At 33.7% G+C, this 15,865-nt stretch overlaps 1 protein-coding gene across 1 annotated transcript in view; it reads left to right on the top strand.

Annotated features, from left to right (window-relative positions):
* The window catches only part of LOC150107863 (dynein axonemal light chain 4), a 68,876-nt gene extending 53,380 nt beyond the window's left edge, over positions 1-15,496 (top strand). Inside the window, exon 3 of the mRNA XM_090415385.1 lies at positions 13,596-15,496. Within this exon, the coding sequence (XP_090271511.1) occupies positions 13,596-13,760 (165 nt within the window). The 3' untranslated portion in view covers positions 13,761-15,496. The remainder of the gene's footprint in view (positions 1-13,595) is intronic.
* Positions 15,497-15,865: the final 369 nt, after the last annotated feature.

The raw sequence follows: 15,865 nt of genomic DNA, 5'->3' as shown, positions 1-15,865 counted from the left end.
CCGTCAACAAAGAATACAACTTGAAGAGACACTTTACTTCGAGATATGCGGATCAGCAAAAAATTGATGGGCAACTACTGAAAGATGAAATATAGAAGTTGAAGAACTTGGATACCCAGCAGCAAATGTTCAACAAGCAAAGAACCTAGCACCACAGCATTGTCAAAGCCAACTTTGTGGAAGCGAAAAAATTGCTAAGCATTCTAAGTCATTTGGTGAAGGAGAATTTATCAAAGAATGTCTGCTGGATGTTGCAAGTATAATATGTCCTGAAAAGAAAAAAAACTTAGAGAATATTCATTTGTCAAGACATACCGTTGTCCGACGGATAGAAATTATGGCTGATGATATCAGAAAACGTTTAAAAGAGAAGATTGCTAGATCGGAAGCATTTTCAATTGCTTTGGATGACAGCACTGTTGCCTCCGATACAGCACAACTAGCAATATTTATTCAAGGAGTTGATGCAGATTTCAACATCACAGAAGAATTATTGGCGCCTTGGCCATTAAAAGGAACAACTACCGGTGAAGATATATTTGAAACAGTCAGCACAGTCTTCGAGAGATTTGGGCTTAAATGGAGTTCACTATCTGGCATATGCACTGATGGAGCCCCTGCAATGGTTGGTGCACAGAAGGGATTTATTGGAATAGTTCATGAAAGAGCAATAGAACTACAGATCCATCTTGAAAATTTAACAAATTTTCACTGCATTATCCACCAACAAAATCTGTGTGCAAAATCGATTAAATTCACAAATATCATGGAAGTTGTAGTAGCCAGTATTAACTTAATTAAGTCACATGCACTTAATCACCGCCAATTTAAGGAGTATTTGGCAGACCTATTTTCAGATTAGGAAAATGTGTCTTATTATTGTGAAGTGAGGTGGTTGAGTAAAGGTAAAATGTTAAAACGATTTTGTAATCTGAGACAAGACATTGCAGATTTTATGGACATAAAAGGAAACAATTAACCAAGTAAAAGATGATGAGCGGGTGTGTGATTTAGCATTCCTTGTAGATGTCACCGGATACCTAAACGAACTGAATCTTAAATTGCAAAAACAAGGACATATGGTTCATGAACTGCATGGACATGTCAAAGCTTTTTGTAATAATAAACTAAGATTGTTGGAAAGTCAGATAAGAGCTAAAAATTGTTATCATTTTCCTACTCTAGCAACTCAAAAAAATATCCCTTATAATTGTTATGGAGATGAACTGAAGGCACTAATGGAGCAATTTGATACAAGGTTTGCCGACTTCAAAAAAAAACAAAGCTTCCACATTCACTATATTTGCTTGTCCGATGGATGCAGATGTAAATAATGTGCCAGAAAACTTACAGATGGAACTTATTGAGCTTCAGGCGGATTTAGTGCTAAAATCACAATTTAACAACATTGATTTGACGGATTTTTATAAATTTTATTTGGTGGAACAAAAATATACAAATTTCCATGTTTCCATGCCTTTTCAAGAAAAATCATTTGTCTTTTTGGCAGCTCATATATGTGTGAACAGTTTTTTCGAGGATGAAATACAATAAATCAAAAATTCAGACAAGAATAACAGACGAAAACCTCGAAAATTCTATGCGATTATCCTTAAGTAATATTAACGTCAATATTGATAGTCTTGTAGTTGAAGTACAAGGCCAATCTTCAAATTAAATTGTTATGTCATTCATTATATTATAAATAAATGAAATATGAAGTAGCAACTTGTTTTAATTCATTTAATATTAATTTATTTTATTTAGTAATTTGGTCCGGCCCTTGACTCAAAGACAATGATAATTTGGCCCCTGAACTAGAAAAGGTTGCCCATGCCTGCTCTAGGTACTACTGGGAAAAACATTTTATTTTTGCTAAATTTTTATTATCTAAGTTGAGAAGCCAAGGTAAAATTTCTCTGGCATCCTCAGGTATAGCAACTACTCTGTTGCAATGTGGTCGAACTGCTCATTTTACTTTCAAAGTACCACTTACAAATGTGACTAATGATACATCTATGTATGCTATATCCAGAGCTGGCGCTAGGGTCTTTGGTGCCTGCATGCAATTTCTATCTAAGCGCCCCTGTAACGATCCAGGAGAGTGTGGTTCTTTTACGATAATAAAAATTTTAATTATTTGAAATTTCTGAAATAAATTTTGACGGAACAGCCACACGTTGGTTCGTTAAATGTAACGAACCAGGGGTGTTGGCTAGGCAGAATAATCATTAAAAACCCGAATATTCAAAAAATTCTCAAAAGTTAAAGGAAATTTTGATAAATCCACTTCACTTTAATCATTGAATATAATGATACAGGGATGATAGCCTTCTCACCGACCCGAATCGCTAACAAAATTAAATAAATTTTAATTAAAGTTAAAATTTATTTGAACTAAAGTTTAAAAAATTCTTGCATTTTAGAAGTTACTAAATTCTTAGTAACTTGTAAAAATTGTTTAATATTTCTTATAAGTGGAACTATCTTTTAGGAAAATAAAAGAAACTCAAGATAAATGAGAAAATAAAAGAATTCAGAAATAATTAGAACATTTAATATAAGTATTCAAAAAATAATATCTTTACAGAATAACAGAAAATAAATTAAATTACATAAATATACTTGAAATTTTATTAATTAAAATTTTAGGGGATTTGATTTCATATTCACAAAATTAGAAATAATGGTCTTAACGTCTAATTCCACACATATATCATTTTCAATAGCTACTAACGCCAAACTAACAAGCCTTTTTTGTGACATACTTGTTCTTAAGTAGGTTTTAATCAATTTCAACTTGGAAAAGGAACGTTCACTGCTCGTACACTAACAGGTAAGGTTAAGAGTATTCTTAAAGCAATTGAAAAGTTAGGGAAAGATAAATTATTGGACACAATAAAATTAAGAATATCGAAAGGGCTTTTGAATATTTAAATTATCCTTCCGAAAAATATCCCAGAAAGCACATAACTCGTCATATAGTTCAATTGCATTTACGTCTTTATTGTTGCAGTCCTTCCAGAGAATCTAAATCGTCACAATGTTTTCGAAAATCTTCGTTATTAATTTGTAGTAATCTATACAAGAAATTGAAATTATCATATGTTTTTAGTTGTTCAAAACGTTCTATTAACGAACACATTGCAACGTCTATAAGTGTATAAAACACATTCACTCTAAATTTATCTTCTGACTATTGTGGCGTTTTTTCATGATGCTCGTAGTCAAATTGTCGTGTCTTCTTTCGTCGTCGAACTTCCATACCAGTTTTAAATTCTTGTTCTCCATCCACCTCTTCACTCAGTTCTTTTGCCGTTTTTAGAACTTCTTTAAAATTTGTATCTGATCGATACTTTTGTAAGAATATTTTTAAGTTTTTGATGGATTCTAAAGCAAGTGTAATGTTCATATTTTTGTTTTGAAGCATTTTACTCACAGGGTTTATTCTGTTAAGTAAATCATGCCAAGTTATAAAAGAGCAAATAAATTTGTAGTCCTTTATTTTAGCACTTAATGTTTGTGCTGCATGCTGAGTTTCTTTATTAAAATTTTCATTATTTAAAATTTCAAAAAGTGCATCATAAATTTCTCTTAACTGATATCGTAGAGGGCGGATTGCATTAATTTTACTTTCCCATCGCGTTTCTGATGGCTGTTTCAATGTTAGTTTTTTTACGAACTTTAAAAGGATTGCCCAACGTTTGTAAGAGAATGAAAAGAAATTTTATATTTCTTGAATAATTGCAAAGAAACTAATTATATCTGCATTCACTTGGGCTGCATCATTAATGATTAAATTTAGACTGTGAGCAGCACATGGCACGTAAAATGCTCAAGGATTTTTGTTCAAAAGCAAATTTTGGAGCTCATATTTGTCCCATTTTCATATCCTTGACCTGGCATGTCTTCAATGTGAATGTTCCATTATTGTTCCACATAAACCACGTCCATTCGAATCTGATCTGCAAAACCTAAAACGTTTTCTCTGATCTTGACAATTCCATTGTCACAGGAAACAAAGCGAATAATAATGGTCATTTGTTGTTTTACTTGCATCAGGTGAGCAGTCTAAAATTATGGAATAATATTTAGATTTTCGAAATTATAATAAAATTGTATCCCTGATTGCGTTACTTAAAGTTTCCAATATTTCATTTTGACTGTCTTTACTCAAATAATGTACCCTATTGTATTCGTTGTAGGGCCCTTTCAACATGAGTTTCCATAACAAGATCAAACATAGCAAACAATTCGACTAATTTTAAAAAATTGCCATTACTCCTTTCATATAATTTATTAGATGATCCACAAAAAGCTAAATTTTGACTACCAAGGAATTTTATAATTTCAATCAAGCATTCTAAAACACTTGTGCAATGTTTCTTTTCCATTTCATACATGCTTTGAGTCTGGCAATCAATAGTAGTTCTGTTTTTTAAATTTTTATCAAGTTCCTTCCATTTTAAGAAAATTTTCATGTGAGTTAAAACTAGTCTCATGTCTAAGTAAAGTTGTACTTACATTTCTCTAATCGTTATAACCTTCTACAAGACTCAGTAGGTGATTCAGTTGATTTAGTAGGTGCGAGAAGTTTGCAACAAAAGCAAAAAACAGAATGTAAAGTTTCGAAATAAATGAGCCATGTTCTTGGCACGAGCTCCCGTTTTCCATTTTTCTATTATAATACGTGTCACCAAATTTATGACCATATGTATCTCTGGGATATATTATATTTTTCTTTTGAACAGGCCCTGTTTCAATTAAAACAGCTCGTAATTTTTCATCAATATTTCCCCATTCACCCGGATCTTCTAAATTTACAAAGACTAGCAATGTGTTAGTTTCGTGGTCAACTACAACTAAATCTTGTTGTAGTTGACTAAATCCTAATTAATTTTCACTTAAATCATGTTCAATTATCTTGTTCAATAGTTGCAATAGTACTTTCGTGAAAACTGGATGATGTGCACGGTTCTTCAACTCTGATTTCTGATGTATCGAGTTGGTTACAATCTGCATCAGAATATTTTAATATTTTAACAAATTTATTAAGAGCCCCACTTTGTTTCTTAATATCTGCTTCTTTCGCAGCGTGACGCTTACGATTTTGTGCACCGAATAACTTTTTTTTAAATTTTTGATTCCATTTCTATTTTATACCCACAAGAAATTATTACACAACACAACACAGAGACGAAATAATAGTCGGCACTGTGCTACTGTCAGTAGCCTACTGAGATGCGTACCATGTGACTGGTTAACTAGCAACAAATGCTTTGTACGAAAATTTGTTTTTGCACATAAAAACCGTTCATCGTTTCACTTTAGATAGATTGCAATAGACACAACATTCTGCAGGCAAGCATTTAGCCTGCTCTAGCTGCAAATTGTAAACAGCCAGCTGATCAAAGGGGCGGCAGCATACATTTTTTCAAAATTGTTATTCGGTGTATCCGGCCTTATTTATTTTAATATTGATCATTCTAAGAATTTTTGTTTTTATGATAAAAATTTTGTTTCTTAAAAATTAACTTATGAACCGCTCCCTGGCGGCGGCGCCCGCATGCCCGCTTCCACCGGCCCTGGTTATATCAAAACAAAGTAATTTGTCGAAATTATTACAAAAGATTTCTTTGATTGTTTGGGATGAATGTACAATGTCCTACAAAACATTGGTTAAAGCGGTCGACAGATTTCTCTCAAAACTAATATGCGTGTTCACCTACATGGAAACTCTAATGCACATTCTTTCTCCTCAAAATTGTTAAAAGTTGGCAATGGTGAAATATAGCAAAGAGATGGAAAAAATTATATTAACATGCCTAAATATTGGGAAAATATTTATATATATATATACATGCAAGGAAGAAGGTTTCTGTATATTTTCTTTGAACTGCCTGTTTCTACTACTTGAATAGTATCAGATATACTCGCCGTTACAATACGTGTATCACAATTAGGGTTAGCATTACCTGTTTCATTTGCTCTTGTTTTCAAAGTCCTAGTCCTAAGCCACTTTTCCATTATTAAAATGTTTCTGAAAAATATGTAAATACTGGGTTGACTCACGACACACTTTGTCCATGTATCATTTAGCACTTCTGAAGTGCTAAATGATACTGAGCCTTGATTGAAGGAGTAAAACCTTCAGTAATAAAAATCAATAAACAACAAGCAATTGGTTGAAATGTGGATAACACATGTTCACTTGAAATCTGACAAAACAGTAAGGGAAGGTGGACGCAATAAAACTATATTGTTGTTAACTTCAGCTCTTTATTATTTGTCATTTTGCCGCTACAAATTATTGTAGTGCCAGAATGATGAGTAATAAAAGAGGGGTGAAGTGAACAACAATCTAGTTTTATTGGTTCTGCCTTTGAACATTCTGACTCTATTTGTTGTTTTTTTTGTCTCCATTTGATTTCAATAATTTTTACTTGTTCAATTTTAGTTTGTTTTTGTTAACTAAAAAATATATATTTATTTAATTAAGTTTGCCTGCAAACCACCTGTGCTATCGTCATGGACCACAGGTTAAGAAACACTGCTCTATAAGGAAGATATGAGCAAGGGACTGAGGAGCAGGTTCTTTACAAGGAGAGTAGTTGGTGTGGAAACTGTGAATGGGTTTTAAGGCACAGTGTGCCACTCTTTTTGCATGAGAGTTTGGACCTTCTGCATGGAGTGTTTTTATCTTCTTGGAGGCCTGATGTTGATAATAATAAATCCATAAAAGCAACAATATCCAACAATATAAAATTTAACCACAGCTGTATTTAACTATAGGAAGCTAATATTGAAAAGAGTTTGTGAAAAACAGCACTTTTTTATTTTAGTCTTACAAGTGTTCCTAAAACATCAGCTGCATTGTTGATGAAATCAGCATTGCACTGGACATAGTTAAAGTCTTTCTGAAGAAAGTAATATCAAGAGTAACCTTAGAGTTTGCATGGGAATTAAATGGATGAATAACACTTTAAAGCAGAAGCTTCATAAAAAGATAATGTTTGTAGATTTGATAGCATGAAAAGAGTGGTGATGAGGAGCTCTGTAAAAAGTGGGCTAGGAGAGTGATGACCATGATGAGGAAGTGAAATCTGATTATGAGAAAGAAGTTAGTTGAACTGACCAAAAATATCTGTGACAATTTCATTTCTATTTATAAAAGGAAGAATGACCGTGGAAGAATAATCTTAGTGAATAATAAGTTTAGTTTAATCCTTTATCCAAGTGTGAGCAAACAAAGTTTGCGCCTGAAAGTATCTTCAGGACTGGGGTAAGGTCGTGCAACACCAGGCAACTCGTTGCAAAGGTGGAGAAAGCTCTCATCAATCCTATCTCAGTATCTCCCATAATGCAAAGCACATCTCCTTGCGAATATGTGTAATGCTATGCATTAAGGCAAGGGCCACTACCCATACCAGTTTCGACCTTTATTGAGGTCTCGTCAGTGAGAGCCAGGCCCAGTAGTGGAGATACAAAGGCAGAAGCAATGAGAGGTCATCCTAACCTATAGGAGTTGCCAAACTCTCAAAATCTTAGTGAATGCAAATAGTAGAAAAGGCAGAATATAGGAAAGTATTAGATGCACAAGAAATAGCTGCATTTTAAGCATTCCCTTTAGTAAGGTATACGCTGGGCAGACCCATTAGCTCTGTGGATGCCATTGGTGGAGAATGAATGAAACATTTGAGATAGATGAGTTAGAAGTGTTAAAGTTATTGTAAGAGCTTGATTTGAATATCACATAGGGATTGAATGGTGCTGATGGAATGTGCAAAAGAGTTAGCACCAAATCACACCTTGCTGTTCATCTTTGATCTCAGCATGTGCATGATTCCTAATGAATGGAAGGAGAGCAAGATAATTCCATTATACAAGGGTGGAGCTAAGTAGATAATATATTCATAGTTAATGATACACCATTTAGTATCTTGCTGTCACAGTTCTAGGATTCTGTTGAAGGTTAATCTTACTTTAGCAGTCTGCTCATGTTCTCTAATAGTGACAGCTGAGTTCGATAAGGGGAATGGGTATACCATGATGGTTTACTTTGCAAAGATATTTGATGGGATTCCATATGTGAGGTTGTGATACAGATTCATCAGGTTCTATAAAATAAACTTGTGATGTGAATAGGACAATGTCTGGCTGTCTATCAGAAAGTGATGTGTGGAAGTGCTGAGTCCAAGAGGAGTGCAATTTTTTTCATCTTGAAAAACAGGCAAACTGGCCAGAAGAAGAAATGCAATTTACATTCATAACGCACTGGCCTCATAGTCTCAGTTTCTTTGCCCATAATTCCAAACAATAACATCAGCCAATGTTAAGTAACTCCGCCAATGGGATCCTTAGTGGTCTCATGCCAGTCCCAAGCCTGGACAAAGGAGGAGGGTCGGTCAGATGAGTGTCAATGCTCTGACTGTAAAGAAAAAACACGATTGTTATCTGATGCCTATAGGATGAATGGGTAAAACATGCCGGCTCGGACGTCACCCGGATAAACAAGGCCCGCGATACCAATCGAGCAATCGGGGTTGGATCGAAAAGTGGGATACCGAAAGGAAACAGAAACTAACAGAACCGTTATCAGTAGAAACATGGAATGTGCGGACACTCTGGATGTCAGGAAAATTAGAACTACTTTGTGAAGAAATGAAGAGATATTAGTGGGATATACTAGGATTGGCAGAGGTGCGATGAACATCATCTGGAGAGATCAATGGATGCGAAGTAATATGGTCAGGAAATAACACCAAGCAAGAAGCAGGAGTTGGCAAAAGAGCTCGAGAGGCACTGTTAGGCTACAAACCAGTCAATGACTGAATCATAGTAGCAAGATTTCAGGCAAAACCATTCAACATATCAATAGTCCAGATATATGCACCCACATCTGACAGTGCAGATGAGGATATTGACTTATTCTACAAAGATCTGACAGAAACAATAGAAATGATACCAAAGCAAGATGTGCTAATTATTGAAGGAGATTGGAATGCCAAAGTTGGAATAGATAATGATGGCTGGGAAAGAATGCAACAATATTATTATTATTATTATTATTAAACAAGACCTCATGGAGTCAAAGACTCATCTAGGAGGTCCTTTTATCTCACACACATCTCATCATACCGGGTCTTAAACACATTCAAACTCCCTGCAGACACCACACTCTCAGGCAAGGCATTCCAATCATTCACAACTCTGCACGAAAAAAACCTGCCTCTCACTCCCCTACTCACACCCTCTTTATACAGTTTCCAGGTATGACCTCTGGTTCTCCCCTGATCTCCCACTATTCTCTGTAGAACTTCTCCACCATTGATCCTATAACAACCCCTTACCAACTTGTAGGTCTCTATCATATCTCCCCTCTTCCTTCTCTCCACTAGACTCTGCAAATTACATCTTTTCAATCTTTCCTCATACTCGACATTCCAGAGGTCAGAGACTACCTTAGTCAGTCGCCTTTGGACCCTTTCCAACATCTCTTCATATAGAACAGTACTATGGAGAGCATGAAACAAGGGAGGTATACAAAATGATCAGAACCATTAATAGAAAGTGGCAACCAAAACAGACCACAATTAAAGATGAAAAAGGCAAAGTATTGATGAATAAAGAAAAAATTGTACAGCAGTGGACAAGATACTGTAGTGAGTTATATGAAGAAAAACTAGATTTAGAGAAAGTTGGGAAACTGACTGAAGAATTGAAGCAGATATCACTACCAGCTAATGAGCATGATATGGACATTTTAAGAGGAGAGGTAGAAAAAGCAATAGGACGGCTAAAACACAACAAGAGTCCTGGTAACAATAACATCACTGGAGAAATGATTAAATATGGTGGTGAAAGTATGGTTACAGAAATGCACCAACTGTGTAATATGGTATGGAAAGAAGGGAAAATGCCAGAGGAGTGGGTGAAATCAACATTACTGACATTACACACTGTAATGTCAGTAATATTATTTATTACTGACATTATAATATTAATCTATGAAAAATTAAAGAACAATTGCCTTTTCAAGTCATCTTGGTAAAGTGATGATGATATTAACAGAAAGATTGGGAACACAATTGGAAGCAGACCTTGCAGATGAGCAAGCAGGATTTAGGAAGGATAGAACTACAATTCAACAGATTTAATGACAATGAGGTTAATAGCAGAGAAAGCTAGGAGAAGAAACAAACATATACTTGCTTTGTTGATTTTCAGAAAGCATTTGACAGTATTGACCAGAAAGTGACATTAGCAGTTCTGGAATCCTATGGAATTGATAAAAAAATTAATAGCTATATTAAAAGATGTTTATCAGAATGCAGTTACAGCAGTTAGAATAGGTGATGATTTGGAGAAATGGTTTAGAACAAGCAGAGGTACTATACAGGGGGGGATCCAATATCACCAAGCATTTTCATCGCACATTTAGAAAGAGCAGTGGACAAACTGAAGGAAGATGCAAAAGGAATATCTGTACACGGAATGAGAATTAACAATCTGAGATTTGCAGATGACATTGTTATTATTGAAGAAGACGAAAGAGGACTGTTAAATGAGGAAGGGAAGAGATTTGGGCTTGTTATGAACTTGGAAAAAACAAAGACAATGATATTTGGTGAGAAGTACATGAAACAAAAGATACAAATGGATGGAATTGATATAAAAAATGTAGAACAATTCACATATTTGGGAAGTAAACTGACATATGACTTGGACTGTAAAAAAGAAATAAAGATCAGGATTTCAAAGGGAAGAACAAATCTGAAGGCCATGGATAACATCTGGAAAAGTAAAGTGATCAGCCTGCAAACAAAACTAAGAGTACTGGAAACATGCATCTTTAGTGGTGTACTGTATGGATCTGAAACATTGGTAATAAATAAGGAATCAAGAAAAAGAATTTTGGCATTTGAAAGAACTTATTACAGGAAGATTCTAAGAATAGGATGGGTACAGAAAATCACAAATGAAGAGCTCTATCAGAAGATACAACCAAAAGAGAATCTAATGCAGGAGATTATAAAACGGAAGCTGCAATTATTTGAACACATCTGTAGAATGAGTGAGGACCGGAAGATAAAGACATTTATGTTTGGTATTTTGGATGGTTTAAACAGAAGAGGTAGACCATACAGAGAATGGATAGACAATATAAAAGACTGGTGTGGAATGGGTGTACAAAAACTGCGACACTGTGCACTGGACAAAGAAAGGTGGAAGAAGATAGTGGAGGCATCAGACACCAACAGGCAGTGAACTCATGGTTCGTGATGATGATGAATGTTAAGTTGTATATGGTCAAATGATAATGAATATCAGTTTGCCATTGCTATGGAGACAGTATTATATTAATAGGAATTTGCTGCAAATAGTGAAGCTAGAGACTTGGGAGCTGTTGTGGACATTGAGTTAAAGTTTACTGGTTACATTTGCCAAAGTGGTTATCTCATTACATCAGATAACTTTGCTTTTAAAGAGATCACAGACTTCAAGAATGTGCAAGGGCATTTTTCTACCACTTTTTTATGACCATGTCTGGATAGTTGTCAGTTAAATAGAAGACAGTTGCAAAGATTCATTGCAAGTAACTAAGATTATAATTGGTCTATGAAAGTGCACGAGGAAAAATTGAGGGCATGTTATCTGCTCGGGATCATTCCTGGAAGCTGGCTGATGGTGTGGTTAAGAAGCTTTTGAGATCCAGGTTTTTTTCATAGTGTGTAGTTAGTTTGTTTGGATAATTTATGTCACTCATTTAGTGCCCATCAGGGAACAGTGCATTTCATCATCCCCAGAAACTGAACTGATTATTGCTTTCATGAGTTTCTACCTTAACCCTTTCTGCCCTAGTGATTCCAATTGGAATCACTAATTGTCTTGGCTTTCGTAGCCCATATTACGTGGCAAATGATTCCAATTGGTATTGTACGTTGTAGTTCCATTTCTTTAATATAATAACAGGTATGTATTATACATATAAATCTTACCAATCTCGGTTTTTATGACTTAGTAGAATAATATGCATATATTGGATTATAGAGTATACGCTCAGAAGTCAAATATTTGCTACTAGAATATAATGATTCCATATGGAATCATTATATTCTAGTAGCAAATATTTGACTTCTGGAATCAGTCAGTCAGAATTCCTATCCTGAAATGTATTTTTCATCAAAATACTTGATATTCTTGCTTTTTTAGACCTAAAGACAAAATAAATAGAAAGAAAATTTTTTTTCACTTGAAAAAAAAATTCAGGTCAGAAAGGGTTAACTGGACTCAAATCATCTAATACCTTTAGTAGTACCCTCTCCTATTCTATCTTTTCTGTCCTTCCTAAAAATACTATTTTTTTTTTTTTATCTGAGCTCTGACCAGAAATGTTTGCCTTTTGATTAGTTTTTAAATTAAGTATCATTTAAGCTTTATTTGAACTACTGGTTCTCATCAGAGACTATGCAGAAACCTAATAAAAGGCAAACATGAGCTTCTGGACAGAGCCCATCTTTTAAGTAATGCATACCAAGACAACTCTGACCCAAGGTATTCTCTTAAGCTGTCTGGTAAATTTTGAAACTGTTCTTTCCATATTTGTCTATAAAATATGAATGGTTCTACAGTATTCTCCATTTTTAGTATCTTGCTTATGCCAAATTGGAGTCTTTTGGATCTATACCATAATAGTTAATAATTTGATTGCAATTTAAATCTGTTCCACATATGTTCAATTCATTGTAGCAAAACATCGTTATAAGAATCTCTCCCATTATAACAAACTGCCAGAAAGTCCTGACCAAATCCTCATAAGCATTATTGCTGTTTTATAAGAAATTCATTGTATTAAACTATTACTCTAGTATTATGAGTTTGCTTTGACATTATAGGCAGAAATGAAACATTTTTGAAATATGTAGACATGCTTTATGTATTAATTAAATTAAGGGGATATTAGATCCCACATTGTTTTAAAACCGAATAAGAAACTCAAAGATTGGAATCAGAGAGTTTCATGCTGAATATAGTATAAAAAACTATAAAAGTATCGGCGAATACTAGTGTGAGCTAAATGCAAGTAGTCCTAGAACGTAGTACAAACATGGGCAACTCGTTGCAAAGGTGGGGAAAGAGTATAGCTCAAAGAACTTATATACTCTGCTATACGAGTTGTCCAAAAGGTGCACCCATTACGTTACTTAAAGATAAAGAGCCAAAAGGCTTCATTTCGGCGATATAAACATTAATTAAATTAAGGGAATATTAGCTATATTATACTAGATATCTGCAACGAGTTGCCCGTGTTTGTACTACGTTCTAGGACTACTTGCATTTAGCTCATGCTAGTATTCACCGATACTTTTATAGTTTTTTATACTATATTCGGCTTAAAACTCTCCGATTCCAATCTTTGAGTTTCTTATTCGGTTTTAAAACAATGTGGGATCTAATATCCCCTTAATTTAATTAATGTTTATATATTGCCGAAATGAAGCCTGTTGGCTCTTTATCTTTATATATATTTTTAAAAAAAAAATGGTTTATGTACTTAAAAAGTGTGAATTAATGACGAATTTTTTCATTTTCAGAAAGCTGCTAGACTTATTAAAGAAACGATGGATAAAAAATATGGTACTGCCTGGCACGTCGTTGTTGGTGAAGCCTTTGGTCTAGAAGTTACACATGAAGTAAAAAGTCTTTTGTATATGTTCTTTGCTGGTAACTTGGCGATTTGTGTTTGGAAATGTTCTTGATGTAATTTTATTTTTAAGAGTTGGATATTTCTTTTAATTGCCATGTATTAATGCTCATTGCAAAAAGTTCCTATTTAAGTTTTACTATATGAGCTTCTTATTGAAATACTTTGCAGTGAATTTCACAAATTTTGAAAAGTTGTTAGGACAAGTTATGCATAATATTTCTTTTAAAAATTTGAAATCTGACACTGACATTGATACCCAAAAGAGTATTATCTAGAACAATGTTTATCATTATACATTTTTCATTCTTGAAAACTGGATATCGACTGCTGAATGAGTGGACTAGAAGTTCAGATGTGGATTATGTTATGAACATAGCCCAAGACATGTGTAAAAAAAAAAAAAAGTAGTTGTTAGATTATAGGTGAACAAGTAAATAACAGAAAAAAGTTAGTTTCCTCATCCCTTCTGTTGATTATGGAATTATTAGATGTGTAGCAGACTCATGAATTAATCTATGTGTTTGGAGACAGTTGGCCAGTTTCTCTTCTTATTTGAAGGTTGTTTATAATAAGTACAGTCATCTCCCACTGTAGCAAAGTTGTGCTCAAAGTGAAAACGTTCTGCTCATAATAAAAACAACCTTCCGTTATAAACTATTCCTAAGTTTTTGTAGTGGGTTGGACTGTCCATCTGTAAAATAAAAATTATAAAAAAAGGAAATATTTTCTAAAATTGAGGTAACAAAATGATGCTGCAGTGAGTTTTATAATTTCAAAAAGGACTATATAAATGTGAAATATAATGGCCTGTAATTTTTTATAATGTGAGATAGTGATTTTCCACCTTGAGGAACATACATCTACATTTTGGTGCAGGTACTCGTGCATACCAACACAAGAAAATAAACTTTAAAAATTGATCATATATATTTCTTTTAACTTTTGTAAGAATGTGTATTACTTCTCTGGTACATTATAAGCAATGTGTTTTAGAAATATTGCTGAATCAAAAGAAAAAATTACTTCTCTTCTGTTAGTCTCATTTCTGATTAACTAATAATACCATATATGTGCAATGTTAATTTCAAATAATCCTAAGAAAGTTGCATTTGTGGAAATTACTGTGAATTGGTTGAATTTGTTCTTTTTATTCAGAACTGAAATAATTGTTTAGTGTACTACCTGTGTAAAGTAAAATCCCCCTCCCCATTCATTTTGACTCATATCGATGTAGTCATTCAGCTAGTACATATAGAATTTGCTTATTAACTGCAATATTAATATAAAATATATATACATAAACCTGTCATATGGTTTTAAGCAATGGAAATTGGCACTAGTCTGTTTATAAGTAAGCCATATGTATTTGCTTGCTTAACCATATGCTGCATTTAATTTTAAGTGGCAGGGATTTTAATATATTGTAACAGTCCACTTATAAATGCATAATCTTTTTAATGGTCCATGTATTTTCCCAGTAATTTCCACGAGAATTACTTTTTAATGGTACGTTAAAGCTGTAGACATTCCAAAATATCAGTGTACTTGGGGAGTTAAAAAAGTTTATTTCAGCTAAGTTTTTCTCAGTTTGAAATCATTCACTGTTTTATAATTAGACTGCAAGAGCTTCTCATCTGTATCTTATTAATATCTGTACATATTTAAAAATTTATTTAATATTATTTATTAAGATTCTGTTGTTTGTTATGATAAATCACCTTAAAGTAAGCCTGTGATATATAATTTATGATCATTTTTGTTATTTAAATTTTATTTGTGCAAACCCAATGAAATATTGTACATTATTTTGAAATAAATTTTATATTTTTAATATATTTTATTAAAAAATAAAAAGGTTATAATTGGCCTTGTATCACAATAATTGTGTGAATTTAGTTTGGTAAAAAATCAAGAAGAAAACCAAGAACAAGATGGATAGATACCATTAGTCAACATAGCAACATCATATTGACTTCTCCAGTTTGGTCAGTACAATATGATGTAGCTGTGTTGACCAATGGTATCTATCCATCTTGTTTTTGGACTGACAGGATTAGAGGCAAAAAAAATCCAGGAGACCAAGACTCAATTTCGATTGTAGAGCAATAGGAAGAAGAAGAAGCCACCTACATTCTCCATTATACTTGGCCTGTAGTT

Source organism: Typopeltis vanoorti, chromosome 3, assembly GCF_054136105.1.
Source record: "Typopeltis vanoorti isolate ZY-2024b chromosome 3, IOZ_Tvanoo_1.0, whole genome shotgun sequence".
Taxonomy (NCBI): domain Eukaryota; kingdom Metazoa; phylum Arthropoda; class Arachnida; order Uropygi; family Thelyphonidae; genus Typopeltis; species Typopeltis vanoorti.
The sequence above is the reverse complement of the archived record's forward strand: the minus strand, read 5'-3'. Positions and strand labels throughout refer to the sequence as shown.